The sequence below is a fragment of the Triturus cristatus genome, chromosome 1_2 (assembly GCF_964204655.1).
Source record: "Triturus cristatus chromosome 1_2, aTriCri1.1, whole genome shotgun sequence".
Taxonomy (NCBI): Eukaryota; Metazoa; Chordata; class Amphibia; order Caudata; family Salamandridae; genus Triturus; species Triturus cristatus.
In genome coordinates this window covers 888,871,842-888,897,249 of record NC_140580.1, presented here as the reverse complement: position 1 = coordinate 888,897,249, position 25,408 = coordinate 888,871,842, and the positions used below count along the sequence as shown (strand labels likewise).

The window sequence follows — 25,408 nt, the reverse complement described above, 5'->3', positions numbered from 1 at the left end:
ACCCATTGACCAGCCCAACTAAACACTCGGTCCACATATGTAATAACGGCACTAAAACACTAGGATGGGGGCATAAAGTCACGATGGCAACCCCCCTTATGGGACTCCGAAAAGCTGGGTAATCTATGGAAGTCGAAGGGGTTCAATAGGTGGGAAGTCATTGGGATCTCACAAATTAAGGATATGTGGGAGAAGGGCGAAGTGAAGACATTTACCTCTTTGCAGCAGCATGAGTTAGCTGACTCAGAGCGCTTTCGATACACACAGAGCCACCAAGCATCACAATCACACCTCCCTAAAGGTTCCTCCCCCCAGAATCCTCTCCACTGGAGGATAGATTGCTGGATGGCCACCTGCCCGAAAAAGCTGCATCGTTAACTTATAAGAAACTGATCAATAATATGGCAGACACCCTCCAGCCACTACGAGAGAAATGGGTGAGGGATGGCATCGAACTAGATGACGAAGAGTGGCAGGAGGCGGTATATTCCCTAAGAGTGGTGGCTATCGCAGCTCGACTCAGGCTAGTTCAGCTCAAATTTCTCCATAGAGTGTATATTACAGGGCCTCTTCTGCTGCACATGGGTAGGGCTGAGGGAGGCGATTGTAGGCGAAAATGGGGCCAAGAAGGCACATTCATACACAATATGGGAATGCGAATACATACAATCCTATTGGCGAAAAATACACGACATACTAAGCGACGTGCTCAAGTTAATACTCCGCTCAGAAGCACGTAGATGCCTCTTAAATATATGGGAACCTACAGATCTGAATAGTTTCCACACACAGTGGGTTGCATTGGGATTAATGTTGGCAAAGAAGAATATTGCACAATTGTGGGGCGCAGCGCAACACTCTAAAGTAGAGGCCTGGAAAGAAGAGCTAGACTGGTGCATGCACAGAGAAAAGACTGTTTACACAGCCCAGGGCTGCCCTAAAAAATGGTCCGGATTATGTAGCCCGTGGAACTCCTACAGAGGGAATATTTGCAGCCCACCACGTGGCATTGACCCGGTCGATTCCCCTACCCAGTAACATGTCCTTAAAGTCTGTTGCAAAGATCTGTTACTGATTGCCTTCACTAATTAAGAATGTATTAGATTCCTCTGTACTGTATATTTTATGTCGATGAAAGTTAATAAAAAGGAAATAATTTAAAAAATAATAATAAAAAAAGATATACTGATGGGACAGCTTAAATGCCCCTTCACCATGTTGCTGAAATTGTTGGTTCAGGTTCACAGGTAGGTAGTAGCGATATCTCAGATTCGGAGACAAGTTTTGATCCCTGTTATCATGGCGAGGTCTGTGGATTGACAGTTAAGTCTTCCGAAATCCAGATCTAATTTTAGTTCCTCAAGGGAAGTTTTACAGCCTGATGGGGCAAATTGCTTTGAAAGCATGGAGTATTTCAGTAAACAGTGGGAGATGCTAGGCCTTTCAGTGGATCTTATTCCCTTATTGGAGCCCTGGGATCTGGGTACTAAGGAAAGCATACAGACTGGTTGGAAAAAATGAGTTTGTTGGTGTTTTGATCCTGTTCCAACAGATTTAGTGAACATAGTGAATTACCAGGAGTTCAATAAGCATGTCGAGTGTGGCACTGCCACCCCTGGGGGTCTCTAGGCGCTGGGGTGAGGTCTTCGGCAAAAAGCATGGTCTTGAGGAAAAGACAGGAAGAAACCAGCAGGAAACGGCCAGAGGGCAGAAAAACGAGTAAAGGAGGGCCAAAGAGGGCAGCAAAGGGTAGCGGGTAAGGTAGACAGGAGAACTGTTGCAGGGGGAGCTTGCACGAGGGCCGATGTGTGTGAGAAAGGTTCGTCTTATAGAATGGCCAAGGTCTACGGGTCTTCAATTGCAGCTGGACATGCTTTGGTTAATGGTGTTTCTGTTGGGACAGCATTTCGTAGTGAGGAAGATTATGCATAGTATGAGGGGTTTTGACATCACCAGCAGCATAGTATTCTACTTTGTCAAAGGTCTCGGCGGTGTTGAGTTATGGATGGCTGAGGGTAGTGAATAGCCTTTTGGATTTTAAACATAACTTGAACGTTGACAATGATACTTTGTTTAGTATCTTTCAGGAGCACATTTGAAGTAAGAGCTCTGGATGTCACAAATAGGACTTTACAGCCGGGGGTGCGTATTTTTTCAGTAAATGAAAAAGACTGTCTATAACTATTTTTTATCCATATTTCGACAATGTGCGGTGAGATGTTAGAAGGAGTAAGAGTAGAACGGTACGGCTCAGAAGCTCGGTTGCATATTTCCTTTACACCTTCGACAGACCAGTTTGGTCTGCTACTTCACGTTACGGAGGTGGTTTTAGCAGGGGTTTGAACCTGCATAATGTCATACTCTGTGGCTCAACATCAAATGTATATTTTCCACAGTATGGTGGGCAGAAAATCTGGATTTTATTAAAGACACAGAGGCATATATTATCCTTCCTCTGTTTTAACCCACACATTATGTAGGTTTCATTTGCAAATTGAAGAATTACCAAGATAGTGATAAGATGCTGACAGCATTTAAAGAAGGATGAAGACTACGTGTTCTGGAGTTTTAAAAGGTTGGTTAAAATTCAAAATTCATTTTTCTGTTGCTGCTGTGAGTAGGATGAAAAAACGGACATAGCAGTATCTCACCTTCTGTATCTTAAATAAAATTCAGATTTTGTGCCCACCAAGATGTTGAAAATCCACATTATTTCTTTCACACCAGAAATATTGCCCTCCACACCCAACCTCATGGAGGGGGGGGGGGGGGGACATTAGTCTTGGTCTTTCAATAACAAACTCCCAATTCGGAGTCTATTTTGAAAGAAAGAAGAAAAAAAAAATACTACATTAACGTTTGGGGGATGGCCATTAAAGCCGATGTAGCCATCCATCAGACCATTTGTACAGACCGGAATCTCACCGACAAAGTTTAAATAAATATATATTTTTTTTATATCAAGGTAAAGAGTAGGGTTGGGCAAAAATCCTGCTACCAGTGATACGTTTTGCCCACTCCACGTTCTGGCAAATCTATGCCAACCTCAGTGTGGCAGTTTATTCTTCAGTGCAGCTGGCCAACATTACAGAATGTCTCAACAGGTCGATCCTTTCGCATTGAGAAGGCTGCCATTCGAGTAGAAAAATCTAATCTAGCAGTAGTGCCCTTTAGCGCACGGTTCAGTTCGAGCCAATTTAACATCGCAGAACAAGCCCCCGAATCCCACCTGCTTGCGGAATCTAGCAGAGATTTTATGCAACTCTGCAGATTTCCACAGAGTGAAACTCCCCGAGTTCCGCCTGCCCCTAGTAAAGAGGATATCTGGGCCATTTGTGATCTCCAACTTTGACAGTTTATCAAAATGGTGAACGAAACGTCCACAACCCTGGTGGATGGAATACAGGTCACTAAACTTTAAATCTGGCCCTTGGAAAGGATATGGTCGTATGGGTTTCTCCTGAACCAGCATTTTTTCCTCCAAGCGAGATCTACAGATTCTTTAATATTGCAGTCCAGTAAGTTCCTGCAGCGTTTAAGAAATTACCAACAAATTACACTGGAGGACAACATAAATGTAAACACACAAGGAAATTGGCAAGGAAACCATGCACAGGGGGGCCTTCAAGAAAACTCAACATGAATTATGGTTTTATAGGTACAGAACGTTTGATAGTTCCTTGAAGGGAAGTGGAACTTATTGGATGACCAACAGAAAAACATATATACACACACACATACTTAATATAACATGAATCCCAGTGCTAGGGATTTCACCAACGAAGTTACTGTTTTCCTATCCAATGACTGAATTTTTAGGGGCCTAAAATACCCCATATAGTTACCCTGTTGCCAGGCCTCCAAAATCAGCATGCCCATTCGCTATGGTGATCCAGTTCTCTTTTTTATTTAAATAAAGGCAAGCTTTTTTCCAGGCTTCCTGTCTCGTTCTGGTGAAGAAAGTGTTCATTCAAAAAGTGAGTGAGCAAAAAAAAATGCCTTTACATTTGGTTTTTATCGTGCAACAATTGCTGTGTGTTCAAAGCAGAGGTGAAATGTCTGATAAAGAGCTGGTTATTTTATTATGGAATGTGGCTGAAGAGTTAGAGGATTTTGTAAAGGAAACTGACAATAGTGCTAGGGTATAGGGATTGTGAAAGAAAAAGCTGCAAGACAGTTTTTTCCAAACACAACATTTAACTTAACTTGCAAATTAACTGTACAAATATACCAACAGTTAGGAAAGCACATTTTTGCAATACTGAAGGGTGAAGAAATTTTTACTAGGATCAAAATAGGGTGCTTCTTACTGGCTGTTTATAACCTGGGATACAAAGCCAGAGAAACATGCACAGTACTCTGCCAGCCATATGTGGTGGCTCCATGCTCGATCAAAGACAGTAGTAGCATTGGACAGCAACTTTCAAAAAGTGCTTTTGAAGCTGTAACAAAGAATCTTAATATCAGTTATGTTGGAAATCAGCCGTGTCAGTCAAATCTCTAGGACTGAAACAGCTAGTCACCTTTAGGAACCTCTGTGTAATGCTCCCCGTTGAAGCCAAGTAAACTCACTAATAACGTATTTTAAACATAGAAACATTTCACCTACATCAGATTATCTCTCTTTATTAAGAGGTATTAAAAATGATATTTTTTAAACATGCCCGTAGAGGCATTCCTTCCCTGTCCTATTGACAATGCAAGAAAGGGCCGGCTAAGGCTAGGTTAACTGAACCCATAATAAACCAGCATTGGCATAACCAATAGGTCCCGCCTTTGGGACCTCATAAGTGTTTAGCCATGCAACACTTGATGTTGTTGCACCAAGGATATTGTGCTGGATAACTAAACACTTATAAAGGTCCCAAAGACGAGACCTATTGGCTATGCCAATGCTTGTTTTATTTTTGTCCACAGTAAGCACAGTTTATTCAACTTCTCATTCTTAGCTTTTGTTAGGTAGGCTGCAGGCGTGCTGTTCAGAAACAAATCCCACAGCCAAGGCAAATGCCTGTCACTCACAGTGGAGGAAAAGCCAATGGAAGAAGTGGGCTGTTGAATGCTGTGAGAAGGGCAGCACATTTGTGAATGGCACTTGAACAGACCAATGGATGAAGAGGGCTGACTGAAAGGATCTGTATGTATTAGTGGCTATTTTAAGTATGATTTTTTTTATGATTTATGAAAGTAAGTGGCTGGCGAGACAGATAAAGATGTCCCTAGGAAATATGTAAAAGCTAAAAAAACAAATGAGGCACGCTTGTTAAATCATCCGAGACAGGGATGCTTAGTACAAGTTGACCAATCTTAGCCTTGCATCTAATGAACAGTCTGTAGAAAATGCAGCCATTCCATGTGTTTCGAGCTGCCCCTTCAGATGAACACATTTTCTCCTATTTATACAGAGGTGTAAAAAGCATGGCACACTCTGGGGAGTCGGAACAGTCACAGGGCCCTTGGGGTGTATTTTCACGTTGGTTACACAATGACAGTGTTAGCTCTGTGTCAGCCTGTGTTTTTGGTAATTATCGTTAGCTAATCTCGGGCACATACTATCTACTAGGGGAGACAACAGATGAGGTTAAGTGTTCGAGGCCTGCTCCCTCCCCTACTGAGCCCCTTCCATTGGGATAACCCACACCCAGTAGACAGCAGTTTGCTTAATATCTAATTGCGCAAAGCAACACGGTGGGTGGAGAGCTGCTAAAATGCGGATCGCTTAAGCACGCGTAAACAACAAGCAGGAGTTGAGATACGGGCGGGTGGTAGGCGGAGAGAGGTACGCAGGCTGACAAATGGTGTGCACTTTCGCGGCCGCTTTGATGTTCTCAGTGGCCACGCGGCTCACTGAGAACATCAAAGCAGCCGCGAAAGTGATAATGCAGGCTGACAAATGGTGCGCGCGCCCGGCGCACATGCACTGTAGTTGAAGGCCTGAAAAGCCACTAGTCTGCACTTCCAAAACTCGCCAGAGCAGCGCTTAAGCGCTGGCTCAGGCGACACCTAAAAACGGATACTCTGCCTGACATTTCATGCCAGCATACATGAGTTAGAGCTTCACATGTTTTACGATTGTATCTCTCTTTTGCACAGTCCCTTCACTGTAATCAAATCTGGGCTGCAGGTTGCTGCCAGTATCAATGTCCTACGTTGTAATGGCACATGTTCTGACTTGCTATCCTTGTCTGGAACCCAGTTATAAAGACAGTGGGATTCTGGTCTTTAATACGCCTGTGCCTTAAGTTACCTCGGAGAGACAGATGGGAGGCCACCAGCAAGCTAGGTAGTCAAAGTAGGCAAACTATTTAGCACCTTGAGGAATGTTGCTAATTATGTTACTAAAGCTGTATGGTTAGAAAATAAGGCCAAGTGAAACTGCACTGTTTCCTTGTACATTCGTTTTCCTTTTTACCTCACAAGCAGCTAATGCTGTCCACTGGAGGAGGCTGGATCAGCCCAAGGGCTCTGGATCTCAAAGCATCAAGGCAGCCTCGCCCATGGCGGAGCAAAGAGTCAATAGCTGGTGAAAGGTTTTGGAGTCTAGGGGCTATGTCTCTGAGCATGTACACAAACAGAGCTATACAAATATTTGGCATGCATATCATGCCCCAAACATCTTGTAAGACTAGGATACGGCGTCTTGAAAACTCAAGTTTTTAACACGCTGAAGCAAACAGAATTGGCTATTTATTAAAATAAGTATTAATTATGTATGAAAAGTGAATGCTTTTAAAAATGAAATAAACATTCCTGCCCCCAGCCCCGATGACAATGCCATCAGTGTATTAAAAGGCAAGTCAGGGGGCATGTGTACCCTATATGTGGGCTGAATTCTTATAAATGGAGCAAACGTTTAGCATATTAAATCCAGCAAAGTTTTTTTTTTGCACAGCGGGCTTGCTCAATTTCCTCACGTATTTGGAGGTGCTCGAATGCAAGATAATGAAGGGGAAAAAAGGAAGTTCTGTGAAATAAACTACTTGCCTAGGATCACACAATTAAAGATCAGTTTAAGGCCCAGAGCATTAAAGTCAAGTCGAGAAAATTAGTCATGACCTAGACACGCGGGTCTAGTAACATTTTTATGATTTGAGGCGTGGTTGCTCTTAATATATAGGTGATTTTACATTATGAAACTGTAGATTGTACAGCAAGGCATCAGGAAAAAAAATTAAGAAAAACAGCAGCTGGCAGTAGAGGCCTAGTCAAAAAGGTTTGACAGAACTGGCCAAAACGTGGATAACTGGCTTTGTGTGTGGGCAGCCACTTGTAGATAACAGAACAATGCCTCGAGAATGCCCCAAACACTGCCTTTGCTTTGGTCCTGGCATCCACTGCACCAGATGGAGGCAGGTACCAGGCAGAGTGTAGCAATGAGCCAGGACGCTACCCATCTAGCAATGGTGGCCTTAGCAGAAGACGTTCAAACAAAATCACTAATTCTTTGATTAAAGTCTAGTATAAGGTTTCCTGGTGCCTGAAGAGTATTTATCTGGTTCCAGAGTAGAACACTGATCGTAAACTAAGCTTTCAGCAATTCATTGGGCAGGATCATAGAGGGCTGACACGCACGAGACAATATTAAGAAACACCTGCATGAGCAGATAGGCATAGTGCAAGACAATGCTGCAATGATAAAAAATACATGACAAAAAGTAACTAGGCTAGAAAGGTGCCAAAAAATAATTTAAAAAAAAAATAATCAAAACATCAGCCAGCATAAAATGGTCTCAAAGTGGAAAGCATTTTTGGAAGAGGAAGGAGCGAGGGAGACAAATGATAGAGAGAAACTCTCTCCTCATACAGAGATCAATGCTACAGACATTTGTAGCAAAGATAGCTGGAAATTGCTTAATAAGATAGCAGGATACCACAAAGGGTGCCCAACTCCACTCAGAGATGCCCAGGTCGGCATAATTACATGTGCCCTAGCATTTGAGGAGCCTTCTAGACCACCAGATAAGAGAGAGAGTACAGTGAAGATAAACTAATATATTTGCTTTATCATGTAAGCCAGACAACTGGGATATCCTAGGTATAGAACACTTGAAATCGTTTGGTCAAAAAAGAGTGCATTTCACTGCACGAGGGGCGTGGAATTCTTATAGCCCAACGCCCAGGACATTGTTTGGGGTCAAGGACAACAAGTTTTTATGCGCAGTTTGTACTTGGGACAAATAGAACCAACCTCGTGAAGCACAAACCCTTTGGCTGCAAGTTCACAGCATCACATTATGGATGAGGGAGGGGCATTGTCTGCAGTTAAGGTAATTTTTGTGTTCATGTTAATGCTGTTCGAAATTCATTTATTAATGCAAGGCCTTTATTATTAGGTTGAGCGTTCTAAGGAAATGCTGTGAGCTCTGACTGCACAACAGACAGCGGTTCCAGTATAAACATGTGGACCCACGTTTAGCAGTATGAGGCTATGTATAACGCTACTGGAATGCTCAGATTAGATGCAAATAATTACAAATGCTCGAAAGCAGGATGAATTATCCTTTGCTTTCAAAATAAAATGTTCAGAAAAAATGCAACCAGGGGAAAAAAATATTTACCTAGCCTACTTTAAAATTTTAGGTAACATTTCTTTGCAGCATAATTTATAAGATGTGTTGATCATGCTAGTATTTCCAAAAAATATTCCTAGCTTGGAGGGGGTCCAAAGCCAGCAGACCGGCAACTAGTGGTCAGCCTTTTGGTTTTGTCAATGCGTGTCTTGTTTTGGCATGGCTTTTGTAACACCTTATTGGCGTGGGAGCTGCCAGGCCCTCACCAATATAGCAAGCATTGGCAAAATAAAAAAAACAAACAGACTGAAAAAGCACTCATTGCCACATTAGTTCCTGCCACTGAAACCCGCAACCGCCTCGACGCCCGTCCCCACTGCGACGCCAAAACCCTCAACACAGAACGAGCGCATACCTGTTTCCTGGCAGCCCCGAAGGGCACCAAAGGAACCTTCTCCTCCCGCAGCTTCACCAGTCTCCAAGCTGCCAAACCGCCCTCAAGGACAGGACGCAACCACCTCAGATGCATACTACTGAACACCCGCTCCGCACGCAAACACGCCGAACTCTGGGACATGCTCGACACATCCTCCCCGGACGTCACCTTCCTGACGGAGACCTGGATGAACGATTCCGCGGCACCGGACATCGCCATAGCCATCAAGGACAGCTACAAGATCACCCGCAGAGACCGCACCAACGGAAAGGGAGGGGGAATCGCCATCCTCCACAAGTCCACCCTCAAGGTCTCGACCAACTCCGATGACACCCTCAGCACAGCCGAACACCTGCACTTCCAGATCCACACTGATCCCAACACCACCCTCAGAGGAACTCTGATCTACAGACCTGACCCCCTCCCGCCCCCGGGACCAAGCCAGACTCCATCGCCGACTTAGTCAGCACCCACGCCATGACCTACGCAGACTACATCCTCCTCGGAGACCTGAACTTCCACCTCGAGAACAACGACGACACCAACACCACCCTGAGCGACAACCTCGAACTCCGACAGCTCGTCACAACACCCACCCACTCCGCCGGCCACACGCTGGACCCCATCTTCTCCACAAGCTCCCACGTCTCCTACAGCCACACCACCGAACCGACTACCGATGCATCCACTTCACCTTCCAGAAACTCACCACCACACCCAACAGATCCCCCGCCGCTGCTGGAGCAAAATCACCGAAGACTAGCTAATCACCGCCCTCGCCCAAAGCCCACCCCACAGCCAGCAACCTCAGGTGACTGCGCCAACACCCTCGCCCCGATCATGAAACCCTCTAACAGACACACCAACAAGAATGCCAGATAGTTCTCCGCGGACCTCCAAACAAACCTGCCGAAGGCTAGAGAAGAAATGGCACCACGAACAGACACCGGAGAACCACGCAGCCCTCAAGAACGCCATGTGCCAACACCATCACCTCATCAGATCCGCCAAAAGGACCTCCTTGACAACAACGCACACAACAGCAAAGAGCTCTTCAACATCGTGAAGGAACTCTGTAACCTCTATACCCTGAACCTTTTTTCCAGGGTATAATTGGATACTTTAAAATATACCCCATTCTTTTAGCAAAGCCGGACAGTAACAGGGGTGGCTATGCTGGAGGAAACCTCTAGTAATAATCAAAGTAAGGAAAGCTATGTTACGTTCCCAGCGCTGAAGGCACATGTGAACACCTTGTGCAATCTCCCTCCCCCCCCCCCCCCAAACCGTGGCTAGGAAACAGTGCCATAGGTCCTTATAGTATGCAAAATGTCCCATAGTCCCATGCCGTGCACTACAAAACAATCCTTAGTTGGAGTGCACAGGTGCCCCCTTACAGCACTGACTCCAATATGCCCCTATTCAATCACACTGTCAAACAGATGGTTCAACAGTCAAGTACCTGTTGAGATTTCCTTTCAAATATATATTTTTGACAGCATAGGCAGGCAAAAAATGTGTGTATATATATAACAGGTTCATGCCAATTACTTCAAACCCATCTAATGGAACATTTATGATCCACAAAATGAAATGTTGTAAATCAAACAAGTAATGCAGCATTTCCAGTGACAAACTGATGAAAACGTGTTCAGTAATTGTACCCCCCAGGAACTGCCTATTTGATAAAGATAGACTATTGTTACACAACCCAACTTTACCTGCGTGCCAAATGAGATATCAAGCCCCAAACTACTGAATAAGAATGCAAGAAGTCCCACACAAACGTTGAACATAATTACTCAGAAAAAGTAGTTACAATTATTCTGGCATGTTCCATTATCTTTTTGTTATAGTGAGTAACCCCAAAGGGAAGGTCTATACCTGGTCGCTATGCCAAACAGACTTAAGCTACATCTTACTAATTAGGCCCAACAAGGTCTCTCTAGTTTCTCTCTTTCCTGTGCAAAGAGGCCTAGCAGTTCAGATAGCTGAAAGCAGATATAGAAAGGGCTGTAGATAAATGACACACCCTATCTTATATATGGAAGAAATGTTTTTTTTAGACTAGAACGATGGAAAAATTAATTATTCAGTACGGTGATGTTTGAAATGCACTGATGTGCGCATATAGCTCTCCGTCCTAACTGCTATTTATTGTTCTTAAAATGTGGTACATCGTTCTAGGTGCCATATAGAGAAAATATGCTAATTGGATACACAAAGCTTGGCGTGGCCGTTAGGAAAAGGTTCTTCGACCTGTACCAGAAACAGATTTGGGTAAAATGGGATTAAAAAAAATAATGTTTTGGGATTTCTTTTACATATATTTATTTTGATTAAGTGGTGTACATCAAAACTTGATGAACGCCTTGTTTTAGCAATGTTATGGTTAGGCTCACATAGAAAAAAACATGTGAAAGCTGCCCCCCAAAAAAACCTGTAGAATTAGAACAAAAAAAAAAAAATGGCCATGCATGAGGAAAACGTATGGTGACCAGCTGTAGTTTTAAATGTAAAGCAGTACCTCCTTCAATGCAATACAAGTAATTTATAGGGGGTAAAGTGATAAAACCAGCCAGAGACAAAAATACTCATCTGGACCAATCTAAAATGCGAATTACAATGTGTCAAGACAAAAGGCTAAAACAGGGATGCGGAATTCCTATAGCCTGACGCCCAGAACACATGGTTTGTATTTTATCCTTGGGACAAGTAGGGCCAGCCCCAGCCAGCACAAACCCTTTGGCTTCCAGTTTGAAGTACGACATTATGGATCAGGGGAGGGCACTGACTGCAGTGAAGGTAATATTTTTGCCCACATGTTAATGCTGTTCAAACTTGTATTGATGGTTCATTAATTGAAAGCCTTTAATAGTAGGGTAAGCAAGTAAATGTTTTAGTCCCGACTGCACTACGGACAGTGTTTCCAGTATAAAAATGTGTTTAGCAATAGGAGGCTAAGTATAATGCTCCCAGAATGCTCTCTTTGATGCAAATATTTGCAGAAGCTTGAAAGCAAGATTGGAGATTTGCTTTCAAAATAAAATGTTCATAGAAAAATAAAAGCAGGAAAAATAACATTTTGCTGAAATACTGTAACATTTCAGGTACCATTTCTTTGCAGCATCATTTAGAAACATGTGTTGATGCATGCTAGTATTTCCCAAAAATATTCATAATGGAAAATCAGTATAACCATTTTCAATAAGAATGGGAAACAAGCATTGGCAAAGCCAATAGGTCTGAAATTGGTGGTAAGCGTTTTAGGTCTCGCTGAACCAGGGCGCGCGCTGCTCTGCGAAAAATTTAGTGTGTGGTTTTTCAAAGGGTTGCCTAGTGCTTGCATTCACGAGCGCAGCCGCCATCTGTCTAGGATCGCGATCACTTTCACTTCTGCAGGCCGTGTCACTTTCACGGCCAATGCTAGTTTACCTCAGTTCCCGTGCTCGTTAACACCCAATTCCGTCCTCTCTCTGTCTTATCCTTTCCCAGTTTGTATGCCCCCCCCCTTTCTCATCCCCAGTTTAGCTCGTCCCGGCTATGTCTCTTCTCTTTATTTCTCGGTCCTCTACTTCACCCAACTCCGTAGAGCCTGGTCACTTTCTCCTGCCCATTTGTCCCTTACTGCCGCCACGTCTTCACTCATATGCCTCCCATCTATATCCCTTGCTTTCCCATCTCTTGTAATCTAACTTGTGCTTAAATTACGTTCCATACTACACGGCAGAGGAAAATGGTTCCTTCTTTTACATTTCCTCCTAGACCTTTGACTGATGCAACCACTTGTAGTGGTAATGGAGCGGTCCAAAACAGTTTAAATGTCTGCTGTGACTAGCGCTTGTTAGAGGCGCTGAGTGGAGCCTCAGAAATGGGTATACACCTTAACTGTTGAACCTCTTTCTCCAGTGTCTCCACTGCACTATGTGAGGCAGTTACTGTCCATTGTGTAGTTGGCCTCATGAGAGGCCTGTTGATGGCTGTGCGTAGTTGAAAGGTCATACATAAAAGGTACCTCTGGAGCACTTAAGTGCTGCCCTGTAGCGTTTTTAATTGGCTCGGGAAGAGTTGTATACTTTTTCTTCCCATAAAGACTTCTTTGCAGCCAGTCAGAGGGAGTCGTTAACTGCCTAATGAATACTCATTAGGCAGGCGTTTCCAGGACCGCCTCCAAATCATTATTTTTAGTACCGACATGTTCCTTCCTTTTGATTAGTTTTCTATCTTCCTGCAGCTCCATAAGTAGCCACATTGTGGTTTTTCATCTCCCTGCTTCTGCAGGGCAGCTCTGTGCTTTATTCACTAGAAAAGTTTGCATGCCCCAGTTTCTTTTCTTACTACAGTTTAGTGGGCCATGTGTACATTGTAAATGTATTTCTATAGCGCTTACGACCACTGACTAGACATTTAGGCGCTTTTTGCAGCGAGTAGCATGCCAGCTACTCCGGAACCCAAGATTAGTAATTATTAGGTTAGTCAAAAAATGTTATTGTTTTTTCTTGCGTGTTAGCTGTGTTAGAATTGCGCTCTCGATTTATTGTGTTTAGCAGAGTTTGGGGTAGGGATAGAATGAGAGGAGTTGATTGGAAAAGGAGAAGCAGTAAGTTGTTTTGTAAGTAATGGATGCGTGTGCTGGTTAGTGGAGTGGCAAGATTTAACAAGCATTGGACCTTACAAGTGTTTAGCCATGCAACAGTTAATGTTGTTGCAGTAAGCTATTGTGCTGCATAACTAAATACTTATAAGGTCCCACAGGCGAGACCTATTGGCTGCGCCAATGCTTGTTAGTTTTGTCAATGTGCAACTTGTTTCGGCATGGTTTTTGTAAAACCTTATTGGTGTGGGAGCTGCCGTGCCCTCAACATGATAAACATTGGCTAAAGCAAAAAAATGTTTTTGGTCACGAAAAGCACACTGCCACAGTAGTTCATGGCACTGAACAAAACTTTGTGTGCCGATATGCTCCTTGTGAAAGAGCAGAATGCGGTCACTTTTTAGGCAGCCGATACAGAGAGAGACCGAATTTTTATAAACACAAAAGGTCACATCAACGCCAGGACAAATTAAGGGCCAAATTATTAAATAAAGTCTCAAAAGTGCACCCATGGTATATGTCCTTGCATAAAGGGCAGCTATATGGTTTTCGTGAATTCCCAAGAATTTAATGAAGTAGGACAAGAAATAGTACTCCTAGAAAATATTTGTGAACTTCATTTTAGCAAAAGCTAATATGCATATGTAGATTTGCTCATGCGAAACTGAGTGTTTGCAAGTTCACTTTCCTTCCAACCACTTTTTCCCCCCCAACTATGGAAGAAGGTTTTACGTCTGCCACGGTCAGGAGTAAATTTCCAACGTTTCTCAGTATGGGAAAAGATTAGAGTAGAGTTGTTGAAAACTCAAAAAAACATGCAAGTTAGTAGGTTTTCCCAGACAAAAAGGGCATTCTAACCCTGGAACTATCGCTTACCACTACTTTAGCCCCAATATGTAGATCTGCGGAAACTACTAGGGTATGACCGCTGGCATAATCAGAGGATATACTCGAGATCTTATATAATGAGACTGCTGGCATAATTGGTCACTGCACTACATGGCACCAGAGGGGCAAGTGGATTTTGTTACGGGACAAGTAGATTTATGAAGCAACCTACCCCATTGTCAAGTAGATATTTTATTAAATTCCACAACCCTGTAAAAGAGGTGAATTTTTAATGCAAATCAAATAGGTTGGTGGCCAACCCAAAGTCTACTTGTAGAAAACTGGGGTTTTGTTGCAGTAACCACCCCCCCTCCCCCCACACACAGTTTTCGCCTGGCTTCTGATGCAACTTTGAATGAAGAGTGCTGGGTCCCTGCTAACCAGACCCCCAGTACCAGTATTATTTTCCTAAAACTATACCACAGTTGGCATTTGTTCAGTGGCTCTTGTAAGTCTTTAGCAAATGGTACCTCTGGAACATAGGAATTGTGCTATTCTAGGGTCCCCTCACCAAGACCCTCAATCAATCATAACATTTATAAAGCGTGCTACATACCCGTGATGGGTCTCAAGGCGCTGGGGGGGGGGAAGGTTACTGCCACTGGTCGAAGAGCCAGGTCTTGAGAAGTCGTCTGAAGGCTAGCAGGTTCTGGGTCTGACGTAGGTTTGTAGGGAGGGTGTTCCAGGTCCTGCACTCCGTCATCGCAGACTGCATGCCTCGGTGCTGACTTCATTGAAGTATGGGATGTTCGGTACAAAACATCTCAGCATAATAAACCTGCACTGATTCCAGTGTCAGATTCATTAAAAACTGCACACAGCTTAGATGGGTCCCCTGAAACCTCCCAACTCCTTGTGTGGGCACCTCCTGGCCCAAACAAGCTGCTACCACCAGACAGTGTTCTGACTTCATGGGGTGATGCCATTCGCGCTCTGAGGTACAGAACAATGCCTTTTCTGGGCAGAGATGTTCGCACCTCCCCCTGGTCAGAACAGCCATCTGTGGTAGGGAGCTTCATAAGCCTTTCCGCCTTTTTAACATAGCCCCAGCCTCTCCTGTTTGAAGGAGCAGCCCTCCCACCTCCTTTTGGCAGAAGACAGGTGGGAAGACTTACTCAGAATAGAAGTTGTGCCCACCTTTGCCAATTCCACCCCTCATATGCTGGAGGAGAGGTGAAGTACACTTTTCAGTGCCCCCCCCCATCTTAAAGATGATGGGGCACACCCGGCAAGGGTTATGCCCCAAAGTGGTGGGGGATACTAGAGGGTGTAGACACCCCAGGTAAGTGGCCCACTAACTACTGCCCGTCACTCCCTTGCAACACCCCTAAATCTAGTATTTAGATGGCAGCCCCAGACCATGAACTTCAGTTCCTGGTGACCTAAGAAGTGCCAGACACCAGAGAGCAGCAACAGCAGAGAAGACCAGAGAACTACCGGCCTGTCTGCAGCCCTGAAAGATCCTAGGATAAAGACGACACGTTCTGCAGCCCAGTGACCTCCAAAAGCCTTCAATAAAGATCAAGATATTCTGATAACACGGGATCTGTTCTGAAGTAACCATCTTCAAAGACCATGTGACCTGAAGACCCACGAAGCCTGACCTTCGGTTCCACCTCTGCGTCCAAGTGGCCCACCAGTTCCAGCAAGGTTCCCCAGCACTAGAGTGCCCGAGCCCATCGTGAGCTGCCCTCTCCCAGGCTCGAGATCGCCTGCAGCCTCTGCACGGAGACCCACCCTCAACTACAACCTGCTTCAGACAGCTAGAGATACCCCTGCACCCATCCGCCCTGGTGAAAAGGACCAACGGTGTCCCTACATCTCCGAGCATCGCAACTTACCTCTTAATGCTGTTGGCTTCCTCTGACCGGCCTCCTGGCCTGAGCCTGCAGCCCTTTTCCAATTTGGCCTTTCTTCACTGGGAAACATTGGGCACAGACGTTGTGTTCGCACCCTCCCGCCCTTGTGCAACTGATGGTGCTACCTTGGACCCTGCACACTGCGTGCATCAACCCCCCCCCCCACACACACACAGCTGTTACCTGTAAGAAGCATCCATCTGAATGCCCCATTCTTCATTGAGTTGTATTTGGCACCCAACATAGCATTTGCACCCTTCCACCTGTGCCACTTGTGGTAACCTACTGGTGCTGAACTGAACCTTGCCCAATACTGATCTTAACTCCCAAAGACTGGTCTTGTAAGTTGATATTACCTGTGTGTATGCTGAATGTTTTCTCCCTCCTATAGGTGAACATTGCAAAGACTGAAAATTGCAAAAGGCGTCTACTTTTGATATTGAAAAGCATTTACGAACGTTTTTACCCGAGACGAAGTTCTGCGGTTCTACAAAATAAATACAACCAAGTATTTTTATAAATTGGTCTCGGATTTATTCATGTGTGTCTCATTTATTGCCACTGTGTGTCCAACACAGGCTTATGATAATCTTAACTGCTCGCCCACTCTACCACAGAAAGAGAGCATTAGTATTATCTACTTTAGCCTCTGTAAAGTCGAGGATCTACTGGACTCTGCACACTATACCTCAGTTTGGTATAATATATAGAAAGCCAGCTCCCTACACTACTCCACATATATTATGAGCAACAGGCCTTGCACACCGCTGCACTGTCACCCCAGACCTAGAAGTTGTAAGGGCAAGGGGCAGAAGGAGACTAAGAGAAATGCCTTTCTATACATAGGTAGTTCAGGATGTAGTACATTAAATTGGAACAGTTTTGCCAGTTCTAAATCAATCCGAGACATGGTTCGAGCATCCCTTTGTCATCACCAATCTTCATTTATTTAGAAAAAAAAGAAACCCAATGTTTGCTTTAATGATAAAAAACTAACTTCCCTTGCACCGCTGTGGGGCTGTTAGTTTCTCCATTGACTGGAATATACAGCCGAAAAGAGTGACAGAATTTGAAATATCGAGAGTCCGTTTTTGCAATTTAAGCAATATCACAATGCACTCTAGCGGGTGCAGTTTCACTATTAACACTGTTAGTATAGGCTCAAATATGCCAGCATGCAGTGCTGCTGGCTAAAAGTTCACAGGGCTTAAGGCCCCTCAGCCGCTATCTACTAAGTTTTTTTTGGTAAGCAGCATCAACAGCTCTACAGTTACCTGGATAGAAACAACTGGTCTCTCCTGAAAATATTACTAACCTGCACAAATGCACTATGTTTGTGGGCACTTTCGATTGTACAAACATCCTGCCTGGAGCACAAATTAAGGCAGAGCGAGGAATTGAATTTTTCCTCTCCTCAGGCCCGGTACTCACCAGTTACCCTGCCAGACAGGCTACAGAGACTGTAGCCAGTCTCTAAATGTGGTGCAAGCCTGAGCAATAGGGTGATTTGACCACTTTTTGCAATCCTATCAAGCATTGCTGTCAATATGTAGAACCCAGAAAACGGAAAACAAGCGTGCATACTTCCATCATATACCAGGCCTAAAAGAAAAATCTAATAAACAGATATACACGTCTGGTGACTGAAATAACATACTTGGGCCTAACTGTAATGTGCTTGACCCATAAACTAGTCTCAAATTGTGCGAGTCTAGGCAAAAAATGTATTTCACCGAGTCGCCCTTTTCTTCATCATCACATGAGAGCACCTTCAAATATGTGACGTCTGCTGTACAAAAAAACGTACTCATGTCAGACTAAACTTTTGCTCCATGTATGATGGAATCTAGCCCAAATACACGTACAGACGACCCTTGGCTTGCCTCTTATTTAACTAATAGCAATGGCATCAGGGTGGGGGCATGAAGATTTCCTAGTTCAGAATTAAAAAATTAATAAAAATATTGCTAAAGCATGATGTGACAGAGCGGTGTCATCTACAGACAGACCTTTCCATTGAAATGGCCACAAGCTTTCCCAGCGACATGCAGGCGTACTGATAAAAGTACATAGCCTACCTACTATGTAGTGTGGAAATCGGGTTTCAGGAAATATCCATCCTTTGTACATCACCCCGCAAAGTATTCCGATTTGTTTTGATCCTATTAAAATCTGTTTCCATCTCAATTCAGCATAATTGCTCGATTAACTACTGAAAATTATTTTGAAATATTGTTCAGCTCCTTTACAAGCTATTTAAATGTGTTCACAGCACAGCTGTCGGGCAGTTCACTTTTCCAAAACCCTCTATTTCTGCATCCTGGACAAAAATAAGCAGAAATTTGTAAGAAGACATAGTCGACATCTGACCTTGGTCTTTGAATGCACAGCAAATGATACCAGATAAAAAGCAAATTTAAAGGCACTTTTATTTCTCATGAATTTTCTGAATGAAGAGAACACCTGTTCTGTGTCAGCTGGACAAATTAAACCAGGCAGGCCAGCAGGCTCTAAAAAAAATACTACTCGATAAAATCTGACTCGCCATAGCAGCGGGTGAATAGATTTCTCGCGGCGTGTTACAGCAGGGTCAACCACTGGGCAAGCTTCTTTCACACAAAACTAAGTAGGGCGTACCAGCATTTTGAGGAGAGCACTTTAAGATTACTAAACAAAGTGATGCTGGCTAAAAATTCAAGATTGGCTGAAACAAATCCAATAAAGGAGAATTCTTGATAATTATGAACGAGTACGTCAAAGTTGACTTTAAGAGAACATGATCTCGATACTCTGCCTGTCATCACAGCATGGCATAGGAATTTAGCAGGAGAGGACCACTCAACATCTTACAGCATATGGGGCAGGCGGTACCAAACAAAGGCAGACCCCTAGATGGGATGATGCCTTGCAATTTAGAGGCTTGATTCTGCTATTGCTTCAGCCACATTGCAGAACCATGGGTGCGACGTCAAGAACTGCCTTTGGGGTGCGATTTATTAGATGGTAACACCATCAGACCTCTGAAAGCGGTTAGCAGGGAGTACAGAATTTGAGCACTGGTGTGCTGCGCTGCTACTGCAGATCTACCAAAAATGAACGCTGAGCTAGTGTGCATAGTTCGGTTTAGGGAGTAAAATACGGGGGTCGCCGACAGCAGGTTCAGTGTGCTATCTCTCAAAGAGCGGGTGAGAGGTCCATAGTTGTGGAGACCACGAGCTTCGGTGCTTCCACCCTGTCCGATATTTATACACAGTTTGCTAACTGGTCTTGTGTAGTAGAGGCTCTATGTGCTTCTGCCAGATACTAGATGGAAGACATCAGGATACAGATGGTCCAGTGTTTGGCTCAGAGATTGCCCTTCGGTCCCCGGACTGGTGGAGTTAAAGGAGTGCCCACATGGAGAAAACATTCCCCATGTGGAAAAAAAATAAACCATTCCCAGTATCACGCCGGAAAAGATAAAACGTCCTCAACATGGAACAGATAAAATAATAAATGTAAAATTTACATTCAAAACAGGAGTATACGTTTTCAGATTTCCTCATTTCTTCCGGGACGAGAGTGGGCACTATAAGAAATACGATATAAGGGGCTTAGCGTAATTAGGAGAGCAACTGTATTGAATAAACAATAGGCACCTCAAGATCACAATACATGTCGCTTCCCTGGATCTTTCCTTAACTAGCGACCTGTGGGGTATTTGAACCCCAGCATCTGACAATAGACGCAACAGGCTGTAGGCTTCCCAAACCTGGAGTAACAAGCTTCGGATCGGAGGTAGTTTGTACATTTACCTTGCTTGCTGCTGAGTAAAGGGCGCCAGATTTCCTTTCAGTAGAAAACCATGGCCAAAACGTGAAGGAAGAGTATGCGACGCGCACTACTGACATGGCTCACAAAACGTCTTTGGATGCATACGGTCGTTCTGCCAGACACTGCTGAGAGCTCAAATGTTCCAGACTAGAAACTGGATTTAAGTATTAATACCAATCAACGGAAGAAAAGAAGACAAATACCCAAAAGGGGTACGAAGACATGAAAAAACTAAAGCAGTAGTTGATGCTTCGTGGTTCAGCGGCCTCAACGTGTAAAACGTTATTGTGATTTATCCAACTTCCCGTAAAAACTTCTAAGCGCAGGGAAGACCAGAGCTTCCAATGAACGCACGCACACGTCACTGTTCACATGAACTAAGACAAGTGCACAGACACGACGATCTAAGTCAAAGTGCTTTGTACGTAAACAAACACCCTCCTCTGTCTACATGCGCTGTACCCAACGGTTTGAAGGGGGGAGGTTTGGGGCGCTATACCAATCAGAGATAACGTCTTTATTACTTTGAAACTGCAGTGTTCGATATGAGATCAAGAAGAAACAGCAACATATAAACTAGATAGAACGTGGAGAAAAATTTACGAGTAATCTAGAACAGCCAATTGAAGACTGCAGTCACTTCAAAGTAACTCAAACAGCGTCGCACGGGGTGCTAGAAAGCTATTTCTCAGACCGGTAGAATGCGTTAGTCCAATATGTAAATGGGTCGTGATCCCTCCCTCTTGCAGTGTCCCTTTTCACTGTAAGCAATGTTTTCCTCTCACCATACCTGGAAAGTTTAATATTCCGTCGGACTACAGAGGGGCCACACCCTGGGGATCACGACATATTGTTCCTCGGTCCATACTAAAGGATATTATGTCCGCCTCACCAATACAATAAGTTGTTGAGGCGCCCCTATAGTGTTCCTCGTCTGCTGGGGAAAGCCCGTGTCCCCTTTACATGCCGGTACCCAACGACGTTCCTTTCTCAAGAGATAGACGTGTAACCCTGTTAAAAAATAATGCTGGATGTTAAAGCTTCCCTTTAACCGATAATGCTACGTGTCCTACTTCGGAAAAAAGAAAACAAATACTACCATGGGCTCATCGTCACAGTACCCCATAGAAAATTATATCGGTAGAAAAGGCCAGTACTCGATGATGCCATGCCCAGAAAAAGACACAACTTCACCGACGGTGGCTGATTAAGTTTCGAGTCCCCACCCGTGAGACTGCGAAGTCCATAGTATCCGATGTTATGTTCCAAAGGGTGGTTTTGCCTTTCTCCTTTACCTGAGGATGTTGTGGGCCTCCATGCTCCGATTCTGGTTACTGGAGCAAACCACGGCCACTCGGAGGGGTGAGGCAGGCATTCTACTGTCCGGAGCCTTGGGCCTCGGTTGTGACCTAAAACCTCCGGGAGGACTCAACAGCACCACCGCTTCTTACACAAAATGGCGCCGGCAAACTCAGCATACCCGGAAGTGACGCTACCCTGTCAACGGAGGTAGGAACGATGAACGTACATAGAAACTGCCAGAGTACAGAGGAAGAGAAGAAATACTACATAAACAAAGGGACGCTATTGGCATTAAAAAAAAGACTGCAAAGGCTAGGAGAACACGGAGTTAAAAAAGAGATGAAAGACTATATGCTGGAAAAATGTCACACCATGTACACGTAGCAGAGGAATGTTTTCTGCGAAAGACGACCCACCAACGAAAAAACAAACTGCTAATGACCGTGTGAAGCTGTTTTTGCTGTGCCCTGACAGCTGTATATCTGTTTATCTAGACGCTCGATAAAATTCTCTGTTGAACGATTTTTAATATTGAGTGTTAAATCCATACTCACACCAACATAATGTCCCTAAAAAAAACAACATCACACAGATGAGGAATCTCGACCATATTAACGTCACCCGTTATTCCATCACCTGCCTCTCAAATGTTTTCTTTTATTTTGTCTTAATCTTACATCTAAAACCATTGTATAACATCATCATCATTAATTTATTTATTTATTTATTTTGAAAGTCTTATAGAGCGCGTACAAGATCCTTGCGGATATCAGAGCGCTTTACATAACAACCAACTGTAAGTTTAACAAACAATAATGTGCAGGTCACCATCATATAAAAACAACATTTTGTGCAAGAAATCATAGGAGGATTAATCAAGTGAAAAATAAATTGATACTGGCACCTGTAACGTTGCTCAGTAATCACACGAGGCACGTTGTTGGGTTACCGCTACATTTATTTAGCATTCTAATGAGCATGTACCGAGGAGCGTCGGCCGGCACTCTCTCCTCATCTGCCCGGCGCGCTAATCTGCGCGCGCACCCCGGCGCCAACGGGGCCGCCTGCGTCACGTCAACGTGACGTGAAACAACTAGACCGCTACATATCTCCCCCTTTTACCAAACCAAAAATAAGTCACTTACAGTTCGCCGGTTAGTTCAAAGTCTTGGAACCTGGAAGGCCTTACAACTTGTCTTCCACTCCTGGTCACCTTACCAATGTTCCCTCGAGCCCCTTGGCTCTGCGTTTCCTCGATTTCTGTTCCTCCACTCATCGCTCCTTCGCTGTTCATATTGCCTCTCGGCCTGTCCATCTCTGTCACTGGGGCCTCACCCCTTAACACACCTTCTTGCTCCTCTCCTGCACCTGCTTCTTCCATTTGTTCACTTCCGCCTTCCTTGTTCTCTTCCTCCCCGTCTTCCGTGTCTTCACCTTCCGGATCCCACTGTTCCCATCTCAATATCTTGTTGCACCGGGCCATGCGGTCCTGCGACCACACGTTCCCATCACTGAGCAGGGCCGCTCGATCATAAACTTCCTTAACCTGCATCGGCTTGCTGTACTTGCTGTCTCCCTTTCTTTGTAGGGTCGCCAGCTTTACTCTCACCCATTCTCCTCTCTCTAAGTGAGTGTCCTTCACATTCCTCCTCTTGTTGTAGTTGTCGGTGTAGGTGGCTTGTGCTCTCTCCAGATTTGCTCTTACTACCGCCGGAGACCATTCGCTGGTCACCACCTTCTCCTTCCAGATTCTGTTGTCGTGCGTGAAGGGTTCACGTCCTCTCAATATTTGAAACGGGCTATACCCCGTGCTTGTGGGCGTTATTCTGTAGGCCCATACCATGTTCTCCAACGCTTTCTTCCAGTCTTTATTACAGGTGATGGCCGCTTGTATGGCCCCCATCACCACTCTGTTAAATCGTTCCACCAGACCGTTGCCTGCCGGATGGTATATGGCCGTGTGCTTTACGGAGATGCCATTTCTTCCCATGAATTGTTTCCATCTTTCCGACGTGAACTGTGGTCCATTGTCACTTAAGATGGACTTGGGAATTCCTTCTCGGGTGAATGTTTCCGATAGAAACTCCAGGATGTTCTCCGTGTCCATGGATTCGCTCACCTTTATTTCTGGCCATTTGGAATAACGGTCGATGAGGACACACACGTACTTCTGTATGCTCTGGTCATCCAGCACCGGTCCCAGAATGTCTATTGACAACTCTTCCCACGGGTTTGAGGGAGTGTCGAATTTCCCAAGGGCTGGACGTAGTGGTCTCAATGTTTTGTCGGCCCCTTGACATTGGGGACACTCTCTGACATACCTCTCTGCTCTTACGTCCATACCTGGCCACCAGTAGTTCTGTTTCGATCTGGCCTTGAGTTTCCCTATGCCAAGGTGGCCTTCGTGTAATAAGTCCAGCAGCTTGTTGATGAGATTCGTGGGGGGAATTACTCTGTCTCCCCGGTAGATGAATACGCCCTTGTCTCCTACTGTCAGTTCTTCTTTCACTTCATAAAATGGTTTGAGGTTGGTTTTCACCTTTTTCTTATCAGGCCACCCTTGTGTGATGTGCGCTTTTACTTCCATAAGGTCAGAGTCTTCTTCATAGGCTTCCGTCCACTCTTGTATGCTGATTATCTTCTCTTGGTCCTCTATGAGAGCTACCATCTCTCCTTTGTCCGCTGGGTCTTCTTCTCCCGGCTCCATGGCCGCCGCTCGACTCAAGTAGTCCGCCACTCGGTTCTTGTTTCCAGGGATGTACTCCACATCATATCTGAATTCCAACAGTTTTAAGGACATCTTCGATATCCGGGGTGTGGCGCTGGCGTGCCCGCTCGATGTTAGTACCTTCACTAACGGCTTGTGGTCCGTCTTGAGCAGGAATCGGGTACCCCATAGGAACTGCCGGAACCTCGTCATGGCCCACACAACCGCCAACATCTCCTTCTCGATGACGCTGTACTTGCCTTCCGTCTCCGTCAGTGCTCTGGAGGCGAAGCTTATTGTCTCCATGTCCCCTCTTCCTCGGTCTTGCATGAGTACAGCGCCTAACCCCTTGTCGCTGGCGTCGGTGATGAGTATGGTGGCGCCTTGTGGGTCGTACCCCTTGAGCGGTATGGCTTCTAGGATTCCCTTTTTGATGACTTCAAATTCCGCTTGGGCTTCCGGTGTCCACTGGAACACCGTGCTCTCTCTTGTCAGCCTCCTCATGTTGTATGTCTTGGATGCGAAATGTACCACGAATTTGCTATAGTACTCCGCCATCCCCAGGAACGATCTGACTTCTTCCTTGTTCTTGGGGGGCGGTGCTTCCGCGATGGCTTTCACGTTCCCCGTCTTGGGTGTGATCCCCTGTCGCCCAATTTCATGGCCTAAATAGGTTACCGATTGCAGTCCCAACCGACATTTCGACCATTCTGCCGTGAGGCCTTTGGCTTCCAGTGTTTCTAGTACTTTTTCTAGTTTCCGGTCATGATCTCTCCTATCTCTCCCCATCACAAGGATATCGTCCTGGAAGTACTGTACGTCTTTGCAGTCTCTGAACAATTGGTGCATCATCTTCTGAAAGACGGCTGCCGCCGAGGCTAGCCCGAACGGCATGCGACAAAATCTGTAGCACCCAAACGGGGTGATGAACGATGTCAGGCTTTTGCTGTCCGGGTGTAGAGCTACCTGGTGGTAAGCTGATGTAAGGTCAATGGTGGAGTACCACTGAACTCCTCTGGTTCTTGCCAACATCTCCTCTATCTTGGGAAGGGGAAATTTCTCCACCACTATGTTTTTATTGAGTTCTCTCAGGTCCACACAGAGCCTGACCTTCCCGTTGGGTTTCATCACGACCACCAAGGGCGCCAGCCATTCGGCGCAGGTAATGGGTTCTATGATGCCCTTCTTCTCCAGATCTTGGAGTTCTGTCTGGACGGCTTCCCTTACTGCAATGGGCACATTCCTCACTTTATGTGCCACTGGTGTGGCTCCGTCCTTGAGCACTATTTTATGTTGAAA

At 44.9% G+C, this 25,408-nt stretch overlaps 1 protein-coding gene across 1 annotated transcript in view; it reads right to left on the bottom strand.

Moving 5' to 3' along the window:
- Window positions 1–21,608, bottom strand: part of LOC146868230 (RNA polymerase II subunit A C-terminal domain phosphatase SSU72) — a 263,518-nt gene extending 241,910 nt beyond the window's left edge. Inside the window, exon 1 of the mRNA XM_085609532.1 lies at window positions 21,396–21,608. Within this exon, the coding sequence (XP_085465658.1) occupies window positions 21,396–21,475 (80 nt within the window). The 5' untranslated portion in view covers window positions 21,476–21,608. The remainder of the gene's footprint in view (window positions 1–21,395) is intronic.
- Between the last annotated feature and the right edge of the window lie 3,800 nt (window positions 21,609–25,408).